This window comes from Pempheris klunzingeri, chromosome 11 (assembly GCF_042242105.1).
Source record: "Pempheris klunzingeri isolate RE-2024b chromosome 11, fPemKlu1.hap1, whole genome shotgun sequence".
Taxonomy (NCBI): Eukaryota; Metazoa; Chordata; class Actinopteri; order Acropomatiformes; family Pempheridae; genus Pempheris; species Pempheris klunzingeri.
Window position 1 is genome coordinate 7724155 of NC_092022.1, and position 23032 is coordinate 7747186.

General features: G+C 41.4%; 3 protein-coding genes across 3 annotated transcripts; all 3 read right to left on the bottom strand.

Annotated features, from left to right (window-relative positions):
* Nucleotides 1–968: 968 nt before the first annotated feature.
* Nucleotides 969–5934, bottom strand: LOC139209362 (serine/arginine-rich splicing factor 6-like). Its single transcript, XM_070839023.1, has 6 exons — nucleotides 5735–5934; nucleotides 5184–5344; nucleotides 3408–3526; nucleotides 3120–3322; nucleotides 2888–2965; nucleotides 969–2674 (listed from the first exon to the last, which is right to left on the bottom strand). Exons 1-6 carry the CDS (start codon nucleotides 5839–5841, stop codon nucleotides 2179–2181), a joined length of 1164 nt encoding a protein of 387 aa, XP_070695124.1. The 5' UTR covers nucleotides 5842–5934; the 3' UTR covers nucleotides 969–2178.
* Nucleotides 5935–6917: 983 nt separating this feature from the next.
* On the bottom strand, nucleotides 6918–13360 carry eif2s2 (eukaryotic translation initiation factor 2, subunit 2 beta). Its single transcript, XM_070839982.1, has 9 exons — nucleotides 13260–13360; nucleotides 11455–11638; nucleotides 11230–11330; nucleotides 10877–11006; nucleotides 10691–10791; nucleotides 9567–9715; nucleotides 9390–9446; nucleotides 9136–9221; nucleotides 6918–8236 (listed from the first exon to the last, which is right to left on the bottom strand). Exons 1-9 carry the CDS (start codon nucleotides 13272–13274, stop codon nucleotides 8061–8063), a joined length of 999 nt encoding a protein of 332 aa, XP_070696083.1. The 5' UTR covers nucleotides 13275–13360; the 3' UTR covers nucleotides 6918–8060.
* An 827-nt stretch (nucleotides 13361–14187) lies between these two features.
* On the bottom strand, nucleotides 14188–21029 carry LOC139209365 (charged multivesicular body protein 4b). Its single transcript, XM_070839028.1, has 5 exons — nucleotides 20706–21029; nucleotides 18753–18930; nucleotides 18148–18262; nucleotides 16789–16915; nucleotides 14188–15569 (listed from the first exon to the last, which is right to left on the bottom strand). The coding sequence occupies exons 1-5, from the start codon at nucleotides 20887–20889 to the stop codon at nucleotides 15505–15507; spliced, it is 669 nt and encodes a 222-aa protein (XP_070695129.1). The 5' UTR covers nucleotides 20890–21029; the 3' UTR covers nucleotides 14188–15504.
* Between the last annotated feature and the right edge of the window lie 2003 nt (nucleotides 21030–23032).

Here is a 23032-nt window from a genome sequence, read left to right on the forward strand (position 1 = left end):
TATGACCCCGTGTGACTTTTTAACAGCCATCCATTACCTCCAATAAAAAAAAGCCATGATTTTCACGCATAAGCTTCCAAATACACACAACACACACACACACACGCAAAATACAACATTTCAGTTAAAATGGCGGAGCATCTGAAATCCTAGAGGCAAAAAAAATGTGTAAAAGCACTGTCTCAAATCCTGTGAAAATCCCATTTAGTGAAAAATGAACCCTGTCACCCATTCCGGCAGCACCTCAAATGAATGAGCAACATTTTCATCTCACAACAACGTCAAGCATGTTTGATATTTTAGTAACATCGGCGCCACCGCCTCCATTATTTTAAACTATTTGACTCGATTAGGTTAATTAAACACGTGCCATTGTCAAATAAAGATATTTTTAAGCCGAAAAGCTTTTGTGATTGATACTATCCATTACGCCAAAACGCTTCAGATAAAGAAAACCCCACATACTAACACTTCTCTCTTTAAAGCCAGGCGGTTTACAGATGCCCCCGTCCGCTACCATTAGAGGAAATATATAAATATGAAATAAATTGGTGGTTGCGGATCAATTCGGAACTGAAATTTGTCTCACCAGCTCTGATCTCCTGCGGCTCCGGGGCTCCGATTGCGCATGCGCAAGCCCCCCTCCAGTATAGTCACCGCTCGCCGCTTATAATGAAACACCAAAAGACTTCCAGCGCAGTCGCTCCACTTTCAGCAATGGTCGATATGTGAAAATAATGTAGTGGACTATCGATTCATCCGGGGGCAGCTCAAAAGCAGCTGCTGCGTTGGGTTTTTTTTCCGCTTCAAATTTAAGAAACGGCTGCAGAGAAACGCTGATGCTGCTCCGTTTGCCCCCCCTCCTCAATGAAATAGGATTTATTATATAATTAGCGGGATTTAGGTCATGTCTTGACTGCAATCAAGGTTTTTGTTATCCTGACACAAAGCGCACATAACAAGGCAAAGAATTTTAATAAGATCTTTAATTGAACATACAATAAAAAACAAAAGAGACATTTTCTGTTAGATCTCAATCGCATGGAGGAAAAAAAAAAAAAAAGAATCTGTTCCAGAAAAGAGAAAAAGGGGTGCATGATGTTCGTGTTCATAAACCCGCAAGCAGCCCCTTTAGATATCTGAAACTGATGTACTCTTCCCATACAGATACTCCAGCACGAGCTGCACACTTTAAATAAGCAGAGGCTTGACGAAAGCCTCAACCCCTGGATTAAACCCGCAGGAAAACAGAAGATGAAGTACAAATTGAAAATGAAATGTATCAGGGCAGCAATCAGATCAAGAGCAGAAAAAAAAAAAAAAAAAAATTGGACACTGCATTTGAGGCATTGAAGCTCAAGCCAAACCAAAACCCAGAAAGTAAAGAGGCCTTTGACAGATTACCCGCTCAAGGTTACAAAACATCGGTAGCAACAGAGTAAATCAGTGCGATGCTGATCAGTCTATGTACAAGAGTTTAAAAAGGGATCACAATAGTCCACCTACGATGTAGTTGTTCAAACGTGAAATACAAACCCTCGCCATTTTCCTGTAAATATGCAGTTCAAGTTCTTGCATCTCAGTTTTGTGCTGCGACACTGAGAACGACTGATTCCTTGAGAAAGCAATAATTGAGACTGCAGCTCAAAAGGGGAAAACTGCCCCAATGCTGTAACCAAATGCTACTTTTCTCCCACAATCATGCAGTTTGAATGAGTGTGGAGATCAAACAATGCCTCTTGGATGCTCCACACTTTAGGACTGAGGACACTGACGACACTAGGAAACTATCAAATTAAAAACAGAACAAGATTTGCTGCGAACAAAGAAAAGGCATGATTCAATTGTGATGGACAACCTTCTACTGAACAGCTTTTAATTCAACTGGCCAGTGTAACAAACCTAATTAACCAGTTGAAACTTTTGAGACCGACTTAAACCACTTCAGGTTGCAGATTTTTTTTCTAGTCGAGAACAAAAGGGATTCCAAAACATATCCCAGCAGATGTGGTGCATCCTCTGATAAAACAGCATCTAAGACATGTTTAGGACAAGTGCACACTTGAAGGAGAAAAGTAGAAGTCAGGAAGCATAAGCAAGTATGACAACACTGCTCGTTATGTACAGCACAGGGGTCGAGCTCAACGATGAGAGAGACGCCTCCGTTTACTAACGTCCCTAATCCTGAGAAGCTGATCTAGATCGTGAACGAGACCGTGAGCGAGACTTTGAGCGGGAGGCTGACTGCTTTTCCCTCGACATGGAGCGAGACTTTGAGCGGGAGGCTGACCGCTTTTCCCGCGACTTGGAGCGGCGGTCATCCTCCTGTGGGGAAGGGGAGCGGGAGGCAGATTTGGCAGAGCGCTCCTCCTTCCCGTTCTCCACCGGGGAAGCTGAACGACTGCGGGACTTCTTGCCAACAGACATCTCCTTAGACCGACTGCGAGAATCCCGCTCAGACTTCACCTTTGAACGGCTCTTTGAACGGGACTTGGATTTCCGGTCAACTGAGCGGGAGCGAGATTTGCGGGAACGGGAGCGAGACTTTGATTTGCGGGAGCGAGAACGGGACCTGCGGTTGCGAGAACGTGATTTGCTGTCTCCTGACTTGGAGCGAGACTTCCTTCCAGATCTGGAGCGGGAATGACGCCTCTTGTTGCTGCGGGAACGAGACCTGTAAGGAATAGAAGAAATGCACCAATGTCAAAACAAGTTAATGAAATGTTACCATTATACCTCGTTTACCTAAACTAGACCCCCAACCTGTTTAAATCCAAGTTGTTTTTTCCCCAAATATATATATAAAATCAGAATTACTTTAATAATCCCCAGGGGGAAATTGCTTTTTGTTACACACAGCTCCAAAAGATAATATACCCAATCTCACCTGGAACGGGATCTGGAGCGACTCCTGGAGCTCCTGCTTCTGCGGCTCCTGCTGCGGGAGCGACGGCGACTGCGAGATCTGAAGATGACAGCACAATGGTCAAATCCAAAAGTACAGCCAGGTATTGTACAAGACAGTGTTACCACTTTGTTAGCAATAAGTAATGAAAGAGGAGCTTTGTAGGAGAGAGTTTCTCTCCTACAAAGCTCATAAAAGACATGACAAGTCCCACCTGGAACGGCTGCCAGAGTAAGACCTTCGCTTGCGAGACCTGTCCTCCACCAGACGAATCTTCCGTCCGTTGATGTCTGTGCCATCCAGTTTTTCTATAGCCCTCTTCATGTCCGAGTGGGACCGAAACTCGATCACTCCCTCGTTTGTGCGTTCCTTGTGGGCATCTGCATAAGTCACCTCTCCTGCCTGACGCATGAAGTCCTGGAGGACGCAAAGTGCGGTGAGAAAAACCTGTCTAAAGTTCTGTCTAAACTGGAAAAACTATGGTTTGTGTTTGGACAAGTACCTTGAGGTCCTGCCAACTGCAGCGGCTGGACAAGTTCTCCACGACGAGGCGGTACTCAGTACGGACTGGAGGTCCATACTTATCCCTGCCAGTTCGGCTCCGGCTGCTGTAGCCACTACCTTTAAAAACAACAGCACATGAAAAAAAGTTAGAAACAACTAAAATGGCCTTGACACAAAGAGCTACTGACCTGGGTTATTACACAAGGCAGTGATGTGCCAGATAAAAGTCCAAGGGGGTATAAATTTGAACTTAAAGAAAGGAGTCCCTCTGATCCCATTTTCAAACACAAAGCTTCAGATAAGTGATCTACAAGCCACTGCATGGGCTCTGTGTATTGTCTGTACTGCTCAGCATTTTGGAGTTGTTCTGTGGTGCAAAGAACACCACTGCATCTGTTTCCAGCAATGCAAAGCCCATCTTACTGCCGTACATCACACTGTGATGCTTTAGCTGCATAAACAAATGAACAGTGATGTTCTTTCAAGACCTCTGAACCCTGCAACAAAAACAAAAAGGAGGTATCCGCATAGGTTGCTGTCCAGGCCACTGTTCAGTCAAATTAACTGAAAATGGTGTAAAGAAACATACACCAATCTTTTAGTATTTGTCGGATGTCAGTCTGAAATTTTGTTTTCCAGTTCTCTCACTTACAACATTTCTTTTGATTGCAAGTTCTTTACTAGAGCCGCTCCACTTATGTTTGCTGTCAACATAGAAACCAATGGCAATCCTCACCATCGCCCCTGGTCTATTGGCAAAAGGCTGCTGTCATCATGGCTTCCGGTTAGGTCAGCCAAGGATCAAGGGGGGGCAAAGGTCACACACACATTGTAAGGTGAAAGCCAAGGCCAAACGGGACAGGCAGTCATCTTAGCCAGTCATCTTTAGCCTCAATGGACTCTCAGCCTCAGCCCGCAACTGGACTCTTTCAAATTGAAACATCAAGGACTTTTGTTAATGTTGAATATAAAAATATATACCAACGTAAAAAAAATAAAAATAAAATACACATTTCACATGAAAATGTTAGTCTAGTCCTAATGCTTAAGCTAGAACTACACTAACTAAGTTTGTGGTCATCATTTGTGAATAGCTTGCTTCTGTGGTGCAAACTAATTTGAAAATTCACACTCTCAAAACATGGCTCACCGAGTTAACAATTATCCAAGAGAACTTTGCAATCCGTGATAAGAAAGCCCTGCTCTCAGATTATTTTAGCTAAAACCAACTCAACAACCTAGAGTCTTGTGTTCTGCTATTTGAGGGCTCTGGCTTGCAGATTGTCATTCCTTCCTGATACTGAACCACAGACCAATCAAGGAGGGGCTGTGATCACTAGGGAGGAGCAACAACCTGTAGGCCACCAACCCTTGCTGGTCGTAACTGAGAACAACTGATCAGTAGGATGAGATCGTACACATAGAAAGGTTAAACTGGATTCCCTGAACAAGAACAATGACCAGTCCTGGTTACATAGGAACTTCTCCATGTGGTCGTGCTACTTAATAAGATCATAAAAGCCTAAAACCATTACTTGTGTTATTAAAACTATCAGTACTATCATGCATAGAGCCATAATAAACTTGAGGCAACGTAACAAATTAGCAAGGAGTTCAAGACTTTTATGACCCACTACAGTGTGCCTGAAAACCAAACTTATTCTAAGTTAATTAGCAGCAATATGAAAGAAACCCGCTCTGTGTGCAATCCACATCGACACCTCACTCCAAGGGGAAGGGGAAGAGGGGGTATCTTGTAATAAACGGCACTTACTGCGCCCACCTCCCCCGTAACCCCCACCGTAGCCATCTCGATCTCGCCGCGGCCCGCGGGCATGCTCGACGATCACCCGCTCCCCGCACAGCTCCTTCCCGTTCAGCTCGTACACCGCGTCATCAGCGTCCCGGTTATCCTCAAACTCCACGAATCCATAGCTGGAGGGAGAAAGGCGGCATTTAAATTCACATAAATCACATGATAAAGTACTTAATCGAGCTCCATTCATGCAGAGCGGTGTGCTCATTCACAGTGAACTAGCTAGCCGTCGTTAGCATGGCCTGCTAGCTCCTCGTTGTAGCAAACACAAAGACGCCATGTTGGCCATGCGACATTTGCCACACAAGCAAGACGAGAAGTTGGGAAGAAAAGTAATAAATGTAATACTAAATTAAAACAAACTCACAGGGTCAGCGTTAAAAGCTGACTTGACTGCAGAGATAAACATATTTTGTTTAAAAGCGGGAAACGATGCTGTGCATTCTCTGGCGACGTTAACATTAATAGTTAGCATCGATGCGAGCTAGCAAACGATAGCTTCAACTCACCCGTTTTTCAAGTCGACTTCCATAAGCTTTCCGTATCCGCTGAAAAAGCGCTGGATGTCTTTTTCGCGGACATGATAGCTCAATCGTCCAATATAAACACGAGGCATGGTTTCTCTCCTGGCGTTGCTCTTCTCACCGGGCCGTTACCGGACTGATCGCTGCTACCAGTGGAGCGGCAGTTAAGGCTACGTGCTTCTCTACCAGCGAGCGGCGTCAAACCAGCCAATCAACGCCCAGCTAACGATGGGACACTTCCGGCACTGACCTTCAAAATAAATGCCCCCGCTCATTATTATTTTATGATTTATAATATCAGAATTATCATTTATATCATTTTTATGTTTTGGTTATATATATTTGGTTGAATTTCAGTTCATGACTTTTTATATTTTGCTACGCATTCTGAATGTTTATCAGCTGAAAGTTTATATTTTGTTTTCTTCAATAAAAAGTGTGGGGAAAAAATGTCTGTTTATCTTCTATTTTCTCACATGAGGAAAATGTGACTGAAAATAAGTCATGTATCCAGCAAAATACTTTGCTGAAAACAGTTTAAAAAGATTATTATTTTTATAAACGCTAGCAGGTGATTCAAGTGGACAAGCTACTGGTTTTAGTGTTTGATTTAGTTTAATGAGCATTATTTCTGCACTATTTCTGCACTATTTCTGTGTTGTACTTAGTAGTAGACACAGACTGGTACTATGCATTTAGCACAATACTGTATTGTATTCGAGCTTTGCATGTAAAATATGATCCATTTGAGTGTCAAGTACAACCGTTAAAGTCTAAAAAATACAAGCTAAAATGAGAGGTCCAAAGTTACACACAATGAAGCTACTCAGTGTCTCTACCACTTTGTGGTAGATGTAACCTATATATATATATATATAGTATTAAGTGTCAGCAGACACGGAGAGGCAGCGACATTGCATCCATGTTAAGATCTGAGGCATCCAAGAGCTGTGAAGTGAGAAACAGACCTGCTGCTGGGTAATCAGCAATCATTGACCACAAAGAGCAAACCCTTTCAGCTCACTATGATTAGATTTCCTTAGCAATTCATAGTTACAATAGTATAATCAACAAGAAGCATAAAAAGGTATACTAGATTGAGATTCAATTATCTTTCTGTACTAAAGAAATTGAGGCAGCGTGGATGTAAGCACAGAGAGAGCAGTAATGGAGAGAGAGAGTAGAATATTTTATTTTTGTAAAAACCAGGTTTTAAAATGATTCAAGCGAGACCTTCTTATCCACACTCTTCTCAAACAAGAACAGAACCAATATCATGTATTCAGTATCATCGTTCATTGCACTGAAACTCCTCCTAGCCTGGCTAGACTGATCTGAGGTGCCCGCTCAGAAGCTGTTTTTAGGGGGAAGCAGCTGGTGTCTGTGTTCGTGGACTGGCATTAGTTCAAGAAACCTGCTCTTCTTGACAAAAAGAATATTATTCATTTTCACGTCCTTCTAATCAAGTGTTTGATAAAACGTGTTGGTCCTCACTCCAGATGTCAAAGGAAGAAATAAACTATACAACTGCTCATTAATGCCATAAAAGCACTCACAAACACACTGTATAATTTCCATGTCGGTCTCACACACAACCTTCTCTATTAAAGTCTTCAGTGAGGAGGCGCCCTGCCCTTTATCAGCCCCTAACTGTTTGACTTTGTGGAGGTGTGTTAGGCACCCGTCACAGAGTGATGTGATCTTTCAATGGTGATGTTGAATCTTTTTCTTTGAAAAGTTAGGGAAGAAAATTCTGGACTGACAGGATGTGATTTTGGGCCAGACCAGAAACAAGATCACAGCTTCAGTTAAAGAGGAATTCAAGAATAAACAACTAAGCTCTGTTATTGTGAATCAACTTAGCTTAACAATTTGGCTGCGTGGAGAAATGCATTCCTTATTCAAAAAAGTATTCATGTCTGGTGTATGTAAGGTGGGAGAAGAATGAAAGAGGAAGCATTCAAGCCATATTAAATCAAAGTCTCCTTGCAGGAATCAAGAATCACAGCAAATGAAAAAAACCTATGGAGGTGGAGGGTTCATCAGCCAGACATCAAATCAAATGCATCCACCAGTGTATGTGGTACACTTCATCTGCTTACAGTGCCCGAAGCCCATCTTTCAGCTTTAGATACTCTCTCACTCCCTGCCTGGTCAGGCCACGACACAACTAAACAACAGCCAAACCCTCCCGCAGTTCGAGACAGAGAGTCCTTTTAGCGAATCAAGGGGGCGTCCGACCCCAGCTTCGGCCCTTCTGAGGGGAAAAGGGGAGGCCGAAAGCAGAGGGGGAGCCCAGTTTCGGTGGTCTTTAGTTGGCTTTGGCGCGGAGCTGCGCCCTCTTGCCCGTCACAGCCTGGAAGCCGGTCTTGATGCTGGCGACGGAGCAGCGGGAGTGGCACGTTTCACACTGCAGGAAATAGAGGCGAGTGTCCTTCTGCAGGATGGTCTCTGGGGAGCGGCAGGTGTGACACGTCACGTATTCCTCTGCAGGGGTGAGAAGACAGCCGTTAGCACAGCGGTACACACAGCAGTTAACCATGGACTGCTACAGGAGTTCTTTTGTTCTCAGTTACATAGTACAAGGTGTGCAACTCATAAATTAAATGAGGATATCAGAGTTGACAGACAAAGTACTCCACTGGATGAGAACCACGCTCTTTAACATCGTTAGTCTCACGACGAACAGTTTAAAAAAACAGTGCAGCAGAACAACGGTCATCTTCTTAATCTTATTCCTCTTCCATGTAAAAACCTGGCGCCACAATGCAACTTAAATCCCAGCCAGAGGTTCAGCTGTGCTACGCTTGGAGCAGCTTGACCAACTAAAACAAGCTGCTATCCTCAAGCAGAGAGGCGGAGCGAGCTGCAGAGGTCTGGAAACTTTTTTTTCCTAAATCTACACCCCTAGGTTTGTTCATTTTCAGATTTGTAGAATGAACGAGACCGAGTGCAGACTTGAATGATGTAGTCTGGATAGTTGTGATCAATGTCTATTTTGTTAAATGGTAGCTCTAACTTTAACGTATATATCATTGCGTTCTTTATCAAAACAAGTAAAAAAAAAAGTATGAGAAAACGAATCATTTCAATTAGATTTTTATCTGTTTACATCAGTTTCCTCTTAGTTTCAGAATTAAAGTATTGTTGCATATTTGTATGATGTATGAATTCCTTTAATAAAAACTTGATACCAGTCCAGATTGTAAGTGTGCTTTCAATAAATCACTCTTAAAATAAAATGTAATTAAATTCATAATCAAAGCTGAATACAGACACTGAGTGAATATGGCAGAAAACAGACTAATTCAGTCTTAATTTGACAAAAGGCAAATTAGGCTTCTGTCTACTATAAATACACCATAAAAGGTTAAACTGCTACTTACTGATATATCTTCTCAACACGTTTTCTATCTGTTTCTGTTGAAATCTGCCTTTGATGACGAGCTGGTTATTTCCGTCTATAGAACCGCTGTTAACAGAAAAAGGGAGCAAAACAAAAACATAAAGCAAACATTCAGTGCACACACAAATGTTTCTTTACTTTACTTTTATTTGACAGCTAGAGCTGCTTAGAATTTACACAAACTCCCACAAATGTACATTCATGAAATTCATTAGTGTGATTACAGAAACATACCTTGTTCCCAGTTCAGCCAACAGGAAAGCGAGGAGATGTTTCGGCTGACGATGCAACCTGTGATGAAGCACATGAAAGGTCAGTTTGTAGACGACACTTTAGAACTTAAGGCGAGTATCAAGTTGAAGCGGGATGGACAGAAAAACGGGGTGAGAGGTCAGTGTGCACGAGGCTCACAGTTTGCAGATGTCTGTGAAGTTGACGAAGGAGGTTTTCTTAGTTCCAACTCGAACCACTTGAGGAGGCTTCATCACAAACTTCCTCTTCTCTCCGGCCACCATGTCCGGGTTCTTCTCTCTCATGATGTTAAAGACTCGGTTCAGGAGCTGAGACAGAGATGGCGCAAGGAGTTACGACAAGAACTGCACTTACATCAGGATTAAACCTTTAAAAAAAATCTAAATTGATGGCTTTCTTTGTCTACATGTTAAATATCTGTATTGAAAATGGATGGATGAGTGTGTCCGTATCCCAAGAATACAACCATGTCGATGGGACATTCTGAGCCTTTGCAACGTCAAGAAATATAAGTATTAAAAGTTCATATGGAAGGATTTGCAACTCCTATTATTCTTTGGCGTCCTTCTATTTAGTAGATTATTGTGGTGGATGTAAACAAAAATTGCATTGTTTCCATGAAGTCAGTGAATTAGCTGTGTGCTACAACTTGAGCCCTCTTTGTTTTTTAGCCTGTGCTGGTTACATTTTGGCCATTAATATTATGCTGAATTAACTATTAACAGTTTCTGTTTGTAGCGTACCAATGCGTGCACAGACAACGAGCCCTGGAGTACTTTGATACTGAAGAAGTCTTCAAAATGATGTAAAGTGATGGTTCCCAGCAGGTTCTTTTTTCTGTGATATCCAAGCAGAGTTATGGATATTTTTTTCCACTGACATAAATGTACATATCTAAAGATTTGTGCATCATTCGTGTGCCCAGCATTGATCACACTCTTCCCACACTTTGAAACGTTGTGTAACAGCACAACTTAGTAGGCGACACAAGAGTCTTGTGTCTGTTCCAGGATATAGACAGTGAGAACTGAGATACCTTCCTCTTTTTTTCTCCCCGTGCTACATTCTTCTATGTAGCAACTTTCTTTTCCCACTTGTGAATACACAACATGGAAGCGTGACATGTGGGTGGATGTAAAGGCTCCTCCTCTGAATCACAGAATTTTTTAATTTTACACCATCAAATTTCCCTGAACATAAACAAGCCGTCGCTCCTCATGTAGAATCGGTTGTCGGTTTATGGCGCCGTCTTGACTGTTTCTGTGTGTTTATAGCTCTCTTACCTCTTCATAAGTGTAATCTCTTTCAGAGCCGGCCCAGGCCGGTCCTGTGGATGAGCTAAATGAGATTCCATCGTTATTCTTCCCCTCGTCGTCCTCCAATGCTGGAAACACGTCATGCAAACATATTATCAGACACGTGCCTTCTTTGAGCTCTCTACTTTACAAAATGAGGTGGTTTATTCTTACCGTCATCCTTCTCCAGCATCTCTCCCTCATCGAATTCCACTTTCTTTGACTTCTTCTTTTTGGCAGGAAGCATCAGGTCCAGGTTGTCCTCCTCCAGAGCCTCTGTCTGCTCGCCTTCAATTTTCAGCTCCTGATTTGGACCAATGAGAAGAGGAATTCAGCGAGGAGATGGTGAGCAATGTCTGTGTGCATGTGGTTAACACAAGAAAAGATAAGAGTGACAGGGAAAGCAGTGGTAGAAGTTGCACGGTGAGTTCTGATGTAAAATGATCAGAGACAGAGGGTGACATAGACTACAGGTGCTGAAAAGATGACAGAAAGAAAAAAATGGTTGTGGTTTGGCAGTGACTGACCTTGAGTCCCTCCTCGATTTCATTATCAAATACTTTCTTGGGTTTCTTCTTCTTTTTCTTCTGGTTGAAGAAGTTCAGGTCGTTCAAATCATCCGACGGCTCTAGAGAAGATGAAACAAACAAACCCACCTTAATTCCAGCTTCAACCAGGCTGGCAGGTTAAATGTACAGTATAACATCCGTCAAGAACAATATGCACACTAGCATCTCTGTATTCATTCCAACCTTTCTTCCTGCCTTCATCTTCGTCTAGATCAAACTCCTTGTCGTCTCCAGCTTCTGGCTCGGCCTCCTTCGCCTCCACCTCTTTAGCCTCTTCTCCTCCCACTCCGTCTCCTCCGTCCTCATCCAGCATGAAGGGCTTCTTCTTTTTCTTCTTCTTCTTGGTCATGTTGGGATCGAAAATCATCTGAAGGAGAAGAAAAGAACAGAGGAAATTACGTTTTACAAGTGATGGTTTAAACACCGATACCTCTGGCAACTGCAGTAAAGTTATGGTCACAGTGAGAGTGAGTGGTTGTTCATCTTTATCACTTAGCAACTAATAAAATCTTTTTCTAGCTTTGACGTATGTGATTATTGATGTTTTTCATGGGTGTTAGCATATTAAAACTTAGTTTTCATTAAAATGTCTTCAAATAAGTTGCATAAGGTCAATGCAGATCATTTTCACTGTGTTTCTATCAGTTACTGGATGATGTGTACAAGATGAGGCAGAGGGGAGGAACATCTCCTCTACTGGTTTGATTATTTTCATTACATCAGGTCACCTCAGACTGTGTTTTCATCCTCATACCAAGGTTAGTTAACACTTTCAGCGTGTCTGTCATCAAATTGAACCCATGGATTGTTTGACCAACAAAAGTCCAGCTGGTAACATTAAATAAAAGTTAAGTGCAGATACTGTAGCATCCTGCAGTTTTTAGAAGGGAAAAAAAGTGACTGAACCGCTGACCAGTACCAACTGTCCTCTAACAGAAAGTTAGAAAACTCAATTAATTTGCAAGATTAGTCCGTTCATGTAATGTTAAGCAAAAACTATTTCATCCTATTGTGAATGATTGCACATATATTCAGGTTTTAAACTGTTTATCGGACTAAACAAGCAACCTGAATATGTCGACCTGTAGTCTTGACATTTTTCACTGATAATCTATGATATTATGGAGTAAAAATGATCAAGAAAATAACCGATGAATCGATAATGTAAATAATCAAGTTGGAGCCCCACAACAGACACCTGCCAGCCACTCAGAAACGAGTATTGCGTGAGACAACTGTATAATACAATTTATATCATGAATATAGATCTTGAATGTGAACGTTATCTCAGATGAACAGATGCAATCACTCTGTAACAGCTGTAGCTGAATGACACACTGTGAATGCACCTTACTGCAATGTCATAGACACTAGCTTCTAATGACAATGGAGGAAAATTTAAAAAACCTTCGATACAGACGAAAACTGCTGACTGCCGACCATAAATTGTAGCCACAGCTTTGAATTGAGTTAGACACGTTTACAGTGCAATTTTGATCCCATTGACTAATATGATTGTAAGGGTTATTTCTGCCCTAAAGTAAAGCCAGCAGTCCTTGCGGGCTAAACCGAGCTAACAGTTGAACCTCGGTAGCTTTTTGTTTCTGGTTGGGAACACAAACGTCAACCGCTAACGCCGCAGCTTAGTTAACGGCCAGCTAATGCTAGCTAGCTAGCTAACTTCACCACTCTTTTCGAGCTATCCAGCGGCCGTGACAGGGCGGATTGGTGAGCCGGTGTGAGTATTAATACTCTGCACGGTGTGATAGACCGTGATACAGCGGTGTGGTGGATCTTTTCCGGTCGTTTCGGGCCGCTGTTAGCTCGCCTGCAGCCATGTGAGAGCTGGTGCGGACAAGGCGGGGAGCAGCAGTGCCAAGGCCCAAAGTCATCCTCAACACCGAAATCACCCGATAATTCCCCTAATTTACCCCAACAAGTCTACGCATCGGCATAGACCAGACAGTGGATAACCCGAGATGACTCACCTCGTCTCCTGACATGTTTGTGGGCTTAAAAGTGACCGAAATCTGGCTACTTTTCGTTCCTCGAGCTGCCCCACACTGCTGCGCCGAAGATGTCTTGCATCAGCGATAGATCCGCTGTACGCATGCGTGAAGTCGCCTGATCCTGACGTCATTGCTTCGCGACGGCGCATCCCAGTTGAGGTGTGTTCAAAAGCAAGTACAAAACCAAAACTGTTGCTAAATGTTTACATATAGTTACTGAGGCACACTATTAAACTAACGGATCGTTTCTACTATTGTGCATATATATCAGCTAAATGTTCAGGATAATCACATTTTTTCTGCTATTTTCTCCTGATTTTCCTCCTGTCTGTCTGATAAGAATATGAAGGTGTGTTAATAACATTTTGAGCAAACTATAACTGAGTCAGAAGTTAAATTATCACCTGGTGATGGAGAAACAGTGTGTTACACAACATATAAACACTATGATCAAATCAAAAGGCATTGGAAAAGGTCTGAATCTAAATCCTGCACTGCCAGGACAAATATAGTCACTGCTAATTTTAGTGAACTACTTAACACCGTATTTACTCATGTTGAGAGTTATCGGAAAATGCTAGTGTCCAAAACGTGTGAAGATGGCCTTCATCTTTTTGTGTCTTGCTGTGTTAATTTGAAATAAAATGATTTGCCTATTAATTGATTAGTTGATCAGCCAAAAGAATAAAATTAATTTAAGTCAGTTTTCAAGCTAAAATACTACATATTTGATAGTAAGCTCAATATCTTTGGGTTTCAGGCAGCTGGACACCTCGCCTGCTGTGCCATTCACTCATCATATTACAGCAGTGTCCAGCATGGCTGAAAAGTAGTTGATAAACAAAGACACTGAATATTATGATATCACACGATGACCAAGTGAAAAGATAAAGCCTCCACTACAATAAAAGAATTGAAAACCTTTAATGATTTTGCAAATAATATTCTCATCTGGATAAATAAAACATAGAAATGCAAACATGCTTGTCCACCCATCCTTGTGTTATGTTTTTTTTCTTTCTATGTAAAAAATGTACATCATGACTTTGAAAAACTAAAGGAATTAACTCTTTAAATTCCAACACGCTGATGTTGTAGATTGACTGTAATCTAATCTTTTATAAGCCACCAGCTCCTTCAAAATGCAGTTAATAAGTGACATAGTTTATTATTATTATTGTTTTTTTTTAACATTATACAATTTGAAACAAAAACCCTTATGAGAAGGACTGAGACAGACAGAGCAGGATGAAAGTGTTAGGTTTAACATCTCTCTCTCTCTAGCCGTGCATTGTGATCTGTATTGTGATTTCCCCTTTGTTGCATGCTTCACACAGCCTCAACAGAACCTCGGTGACGGCAGAAATACGTATATAAAAAGACACATTTGGGATATTTACACCAAATAACAAGAACCACTGGTGAGAACGCCTTTGAGGGAGGGGGGGACGTCGCTGAAGTGGCGACAGGAGGCGAAGGGGGGGGGGGACAAAGCACGCAGCCTGAAACAAAAGAGCAGGTTCAGATCCTGGCAAACACACAGCTCATAGCTTCTTCACCCAGCTCATGCTCAGCTGTTCTCCTATTTTCAAGAGCAGTTAACCAAAAAAAAAACAAAAAAACAAACAAAAAAAAAAGAAACAAGAGAGCAAACGATTGTTATTTTTGTCAAGAAGATTCAAAAAACAAACATCCAGCGAGTTTAACGCCACAAGTACAGGTAAATATGTGAGTCGGAAACAGATCTTCGAGGATTGAGCTCCCACGAAAACTCCCCTGTCATCAAGTGACGTTAACAACGCCACACAGACTGTAACGCCAATCTGACAACAACTCCTTTATTGCACCATAGAGCTCATAATATTACACGTCAATATGAACTCAGTGGGCGCTGGGATAGCCCTACCCAATACAAGGGCCACCAAGTGCTAGTATAGTATTAAAATTGAGGATATTCTAGGAGAACGTATTAGGTGACTTTCAGTGATAGAGCTTCAATATAAAAGCCCCTGACTGGCACCCAGGGGTCTCTATATTCGTGAAAGGGTCGGGAAGAGAAAGACTACAGCATTTTTGCTTTTTCGCAGTGTTATATGAAGAAGACGGTCAGCTCTCCTCAGACACACAAAAACACTCATACGCAACATCCGGTCAGTCCATTCATTCCATCATTGCTCCTTCCTTTTCCCTCTCTGATGCAGGTATGATGTGGTTGATGCAGTGTTTACATGGCTTCCATCGCCCAGCGCTGCAGATCCTCCATGTCGTCCTCCTCCTCCTCTTTCTTGGCTTTGAGGGCGAAAAAGACAGAAATAAAAGAATGAATGAATGAATGAACCGTACAAATATGTTAAGCTGAATTCAGCTGGTTTCCAGACGTCATCCTGAACCAAGATCAGAGCCTGGGAACTCTGGACTGACAGATTTCTACTTTAAGAGCTGAGTTTAAAGCAAAAGTGTCAACATTTTGAGATACACCCTTGCTTGCTTTTTGCTGGTGAGCTAGATAAGAAGACTGATACCACTTTGCGGTCTGTACTTCGGTTGCAGGATAGATGGGTGACTAGTGTATTATTGGCCGATGAGAAAGACGATCCTCCTCTGCTCTGCTCTCTGTGTCGGTGCCTGTTCACATCAGCAGACGCAGAAGGAGGACAGAGGAGAACGATGTCTCGGGATTGTTAACCAGTTTATTCTAAAAGGATTGTAGCCTGTCTAAACAGTGGAGTTCAATAACTTTAGGTAACTATAAAGTAGCATGTTAAGTTACTGTATGTTTAAAAACATTAACAGTGTGAACAGAAAGCACAAACATCAGCTTGTAACAAAATAAAAATGAAAGAAAACGTGAGGGAACGTAACAACAGTAAAGTCCGGACTTTACTGGGCGTATATGTGACGGGGGAAATACAGCGCGATTTTGACTTGTTAAAGCATGACAACAGCCGGCGGGTCATGTGACCTCAGCCTTCTTTTTGGTGGTGAGAATGCAAACAGGAAAAAAAAGTCCTTGAAAGTATGTAGTTCATAGCTAATGTTATTAGAAACAAGTTTATGATAAATAAATGTATTCTTTATTCTACGGACAGTGAAGGCACTTGAAATATTGATGTTGTATTAGAAAAATAAAATCTGTTATCGTGTCGATATCAGCCACAACAAACATTAATCACTGTTATCGCTCTGAAATTGGTGCAAATATAAGGCAACAAACGGACGTCAATGACCTTATTTTGACGTTAAGACTATTAATCCAGCACTTCTAATTTACACGTGATGAATCTATTTGGTTTAATCGATACTAATGCAGCAGAATAAAAACAACTTGCAGTTTAATAGAGGATTATGTATCAGATCTATAACTTCCTAGAGTCTCCACTGGTTACCGGGCAACTGTGCACAGCGAAGAAAAATAGTCCTAATGCTTAATTATTTCTTCAATTAAGAACAAAAGATGCCACAGTCAGGCTCACAGAGATGTTGTATGAGTTTTCCAAAAGGCTCTTACCAGGTCTGGAAGGTAATGAAGTAGAAGGCACGTTGGGGAGGGGGACGTTCTCTGGTCCCCCGATCTCCAGCAGGTTTTTGTCCAGCTCCTCCTGTTCCAGCTCATCCAGCTCCGCCAGCAGCTCATCCTGAGAAAGACAGCGACCAACACTTAAAATGAGGATAAACACACACTAATGCACGCAGCACCAACGCCTGATCCTAAAAAAAAAACCAAAAAAAGACCATAAAGATTACATAAAATGTGCTATTCTATATTTTTATATAAGTATATATTAGTGCGGGGTGGTATAATCTGGTCCTAATCTTGTGTGTCTGAACACTTGGTAAGTGAATCGTCCTGCTGAGAGTTGAATTAAAATATTTCAAGTCAGTTGACTGAGAATTTGAGAAAGAGCGTATTCATTCTTTCTGCTGTATTATGCCAGGAGGACTGCATACTATCCATTGTGGTGAGGTTGGTCTGTGAATAAGACAATTCAAAAATACAGCTGATTCAGCAGCCTTAATGCCAGAGCGATGACGCAAGAGACACAAAGGTCAACAAGCTGTGTTTATCCTGGTGGGTGACAAAACAACAATGGGTAGCATCAAGAAGGATCTGGACTTTCCTCTTCTGGACTAATTCTGTATTATCATTGGCCCACCATACATTACTGTATGTTAAACACAAAAAATGTGTACTGAAGGACCAATAATAATATTTCTGGGTAATACGTGGGAAAGGTTTGTAATAATCAATACGTAAATCTTAAAATAAATCCGTCCCGAGCATACATACATACATACATACATACACAGCCAGCCGCTTTAAAGTAGGAATCAGTTCAGAATCACACTGCGCATTTAGACAATCTCAAAAAGAAACTTCCCTTTGCTCGCCCCTCTGATGGCCCCGTGTGGATGTAGCCAAATGTCAATTGTTGCGTCAGATATTATTATTTCTTATTTCAATGAATACAAAGATGATTATAAAACTATTGTCATATTATTGTCATTATTAATAATAATAATAATAATAATAATGAAACACCATATTTCTCCCCGCCACATAAACCACACTCCTTACTTCTTACATTTACGCCTCCGGGATCAATAAACTTGGATTTCACTTACTCTCAGACAAACATCCACACATTGCACACACACCATTACCCACAAATACCCTCATCTAATCTGATCTCTATCATCACATAGACGCTGCAACTGCGCTGTATTTTTGTCTGTTTGTTTGTGCATTATGTTTCTTGTTTCTCTCCTGTGTCACTCTTTTATTTTTGTCACATTATTTCACACGATAAAAACTTAAAAGAGAAACTTCGTTCATGTAAAGATTAAACATCTGATAAGCGTCGCCCACCTCATCAAACTCCTCTCCAAAGCCAACGGGTTTAGAGATGGCGTCAGAGATTTCCTGGGCCAGCTCCTGCTGCTCTGTAATGTCCTGCATTAGGTCGTCCACCTTGTCAATGTCCCTAAAATGAGAAAAAGGAGTAGAGCAGATTTCACTATTATACCTTTTAACCAACATTTACCTACACACACGTACGTCACATGTACAACTACTGATATTGGCCATTAAATATATAAATTATGAGTATTTTTGCAGGGAAATATATATATATATATAAATACACATTTACTTTTGGTAAATATTCTTTGTATTATTTTTTCTGTCATTTGAGCTTGTCGCTAATTCAAATAACACCTGGTGCTGATGGGTTTGGATTAGGGAGGTATTACTGCATATGGGTCAAATCCTCTGTATTTTGTTATGAGCAAAACATATTCCTCTTGATTCCTCTGCTGCTTTCTATTGATTTAGAGCACTGGACTGTTTTTTTACTCTGCCTAGAGTCAAATGAAGGCAATTAAGAGGTGACAAATTTGATATTTTTTAAAAACAGGCTTCATTTCAGTCTGAATTACAAAGAGCTTAATCAGTGACTGGGTCCCTGCTCTTACATGTTTTCATGGGCAGACTTCATGGCCTTGGCAGCAAAGCCCATGTTCTTGAGCACTTCAGTGTTGGTGTTGGCGTTCTCCAGAGCCTCTCTCTGGAACTCAATGGTCGACAGCGTGCCGTCGATCTGGGCGAGCTGCTTCTCATACCGCTTCTTTCTTTTCAAAGCCTGCAGAGCCGCTGAGGAGAGCGACACAGAGAGGAGAGAGAGGATGAATGGAGTATTACAAAACAAAAGTCTGATTTCGTAGAAATGCGATTCAGTGACAGAGAAGGAAAACTGTGCATCATGGTGATAGTTTTGCCCTCAAACAGGGACAAGAGTCTGAATAAGTGGTTAAATATATGCAGTGTTAGTCAGCCATGCATCTTTAAGTCTGTGAAATTACAGTAATCCACCACTGAGTGGAATCCTAACACATCAATCTGCCCTATTAGTGACAGTAAGATCAACAAGGTGGAAAATTAGACATGGCTGGTGACACTTGGCTGATGAGATGGAAAAGCTGGAAAGTAGACATGAATCAGCCACAGTAGTCACATGACGACAGCCACTAACTCACACCAGATAAGGATCAGGGAAGCTGTCAGAGTTGACTCATTCTGTCAACCTTTGTGAAGTCAAAGAAGGAAATTATTACAGTAAGGGCAATGTACGCAAAGCATTCAAGCCAAGTACCGATCGTCATTTAATGGATAACCTAAAGTTTAAGGTGGGGCAGGGCAATATAGATTTATATCCTATCATTGTAACAACAAAGATATTGTTTGCCTCACTTGTGGTGACATAAATCCATTAGTCAGTCATGCCCATCAATTTTTCACTTTGTCCAACACATTAGTCGAGAGCAACTTATCTCAACAGCCACTGAAATCTGGTTTGGATATTTGTGCTCAGCAGAAGATGATCACAACTGATTTGGTGACCCATAGTAAAGCTGCGCTGTCAGGTCAAAGTTTTACCTTTAATCAACACTTTCATGCATGACAAGCAGTCTTCAAAACTACTGCCCAGACATCCACATTATACACTATGGATACTCATGGTCCCAGAGGACCTCTTGATTTTTTACTCTAACACCATCATCTGTCCAAAATGTCCACTTGCACACAACCCATCATCTGCATCCATTTCACTTACATTTTTGCTGCTCTTTCCTCCGATGTCATCCTCACACTCGGATAAAGACATTACAGCTTGGCTTCTTTGCTCCAGTTGATGTCAAACGCACTTGACATCAATGAGAACAACTAACAGGTGTCTGACCACACCTTTATCCTTACAATGCCTGTGCCATGCCTCCTCTATCAGTGCTAGTCTTCTGATTGATGGCATATTTTTGATCCAGTATTGCACAGCATTACTGGTGGTAAACAGCTTTAAGTTTATGGGTCGTTGCATTTGTTTTCTGACATTATTAACTCATATAATAATCTATCAGGCAGCTGTAGGAGCCTCTGAACTTTTGACCAAGGTGCAAACACGCCCACCTCTCTCACACTGATATCACGTCCTTTTAACAGGAGCCACTCCAGTCCTCAACCCACGTCCCGACACACACAGTAAATATCCTTGTTGTCACTCTCTCTGCAGCAGCATTTCGTCCTGTGGCCGTTTCGTTTGCCACACCTTTAATTAAGTCTTTCGTCTGTTAAAATGGCCACTGATCAACCAGACGAAAACACCCGCACCAGCCATATGGTGGGCAAAGTCGAGGCTAGCTTTACCTCAGTGAAAAGAAGAGAAACCTCACACACACTCGCTAAAACGTCCACATATCTCTGGTGGCCACCACGGCCGTAATAACGATGGTAGGTGAGGCTGCCAACAGTTATGACAGCTCGGGAAAGTTAGCCAACTTAGCTAACATGCTAACATTTAGCTCCCGGTTGTTGACCAGGCGATACGAGGAGAAAGAGTGAAAACTACGCGGAAACACGCCCTGATATCTCACCTCTTTTGTTTTTCGTGCCGTTTTTCTTGGCGATTTGCAGTTCCTGCTCGATCTTTTTCTCTAGAAATTCCTGTTTCTTCGTTAGCATCTCCTCCGTCTCTCGGAGTTTCTGGATCGCCTCCTGTGGGCTCGGTCCCTTTCCCCCTTTTCCTCCTCCTCCAAATATCTTACCAAACAACGACATATCTGGGATGCTACAACACACTAATTATAAAAAAATAAAAACAAATCTGCGAAATACCCGAGAAAATCAAGCTCAGCTACCTCGGTGCTAGGCTACACTGACACTTCGCCCTATCCGGGAACCTGGAGGGATTGTTGATGTTTTTCTACTTCCTGGATAAGGCCCAATGACGTCATGTTGCCCGGTGACGGGGGTGTTTCTAGTTGCTCAGCAAGATCAGAGAAATTAATTTTAAAATACAGCATAACATTTACACATATAACGCAATATTTTCCAACTTTACTGACACTGATGTTAGTTGCACCTTCTGTGAGACATTTCTACATCTATTTTGCTCCACGTCTGTGTTTTGGAAAGGAGGTTTGTGTGTAAAAAGACACATAACATGATGTGACAATTATGCCAAAAGGAATTATTACTAAATTTGAATGTAATTACAGGCCTTTTTGCTCCGTGATTAACCTTATTCTTGTCACTGGTCAGTTTCACATGGGTGAGGCAAGGTTTTCTATGTCCTTTTTCAATGTTTGAATGTTTTTCTTGTTGAATATAAAATACAAAAAAAGTGAATACACACTGCTATGTTTTAAATTCCTGTTTAATCTTGCCTCTATCTAAGATGTCTTCATCTTTACTGGTGTCATATTTTAATGTTTATATTATTCCTATACTTCTATAGGTTGTTGCCTTATTGTGTTTCAGTTCATATTACTTCATTATCTTTTGTTACACTTTCAAAATGTACTGATAATCAGCTGATTGGTTTATATATTTTGTATTTTTGTTTTCTTCAGTAATAAAAAAAAAAGTGCTCCTTGCTGCTTTCTGTCACCATCTTCTGGACAACTGGAGCCCTAAAAGTCACGGTATCATGATACTTTCTGTGTGCGTGTTGCTCTCGGGCTTGTAAAAAATTTAATTCAATGAAGAATATCTCTGATGAGACTGAACAGTGTCATCTCAACATCTTAACAGTGTCCTGCAGGTGCACTGATGTCCTGCTGGGCTCCAGGTGAACCTGACAGCCGCACCCAAAACCTCTGACGTCAGGTGGTTGGCAGGTGTTTTCCATCACCTGTCCGAGACGACGTATCCAGGCACACAAAGGCAAACATACCACAAGGCTTGTTTTCTACAGAGCTGGTTCTGTCGCTGCTCATTCAGCTCACAACTATGCATGTCTGTCTCTTCATGACAACATCTACAAATCCAGGCATGCGTCACAGAAAAATGCTCTTTCTGAAACCTTGAAGTATGCATGTAGGCAAGAACATTGGATTTATTTATTTAGCCTTTACATGCATGAATGAAAATTTGGAAACATTGGTTTTGGTCCAATGTGTTAAGTTTAGTTTTCTTCAAAAGGAGGCAGTGTTTTTTGTGGTCATGGCTCCTAAACTTTGGAGCTCTCTCCCTTTGGACTTCAGATCTGTGGACACTTTTAAAAAGAAGCTAAAGACCCATTTGTTTAGTCCGGCCTTTGTTTAATTCTTTTCTGTTTTTGTAATTATCCTGTTTTATGCTGTCATTGTGTTTTATGTCTGTGTTTATAGTTACCCTGTGAAGCACTTAAGTCCCCCACTGTCCCTACACTCAAAAACATGTTTTGCTTACTGTTACTTCACTTGAATGTCTGAGCATCACTGTGCAGAATGACGTACGTATGTGCGGAGTTTGATGATTGGAAGTTGTTTTCACATTCGTTGATGTATGAAACGTGTACATACGAGCTGGATTTGTGGCATTACAGCTGGTTTGAAAGCCAATCATGGTCCAATACTCATCTTAAACTAGTGTGATGTGGAGACTTGAAGCCTGACTTGAAGAGAGGGAGTAGATGTGACTGTTATAGAATTCAATTGTTTGGGAAATAATTTTTTAGACTCAAATCAAATCACTCAAATTACTTCCTTTAAGCCTAGTTTTAAAGGGGAACTCCAACAGTTTATAATATCATTTATAAATAAAGTTGGGTCACTTGCAACAGAGAGTTTATATAAAGAAGGATCATCTAATTACATCCTGACTTTTAGTCCCTATTATGGGTCATATTCCCAAATCTCTGCATCCTATAATCACCACGACTAATATCATTAATTCCTTCAGACCTTCTGTACCTGTTAAATGTTCGTATCCTTGAGAC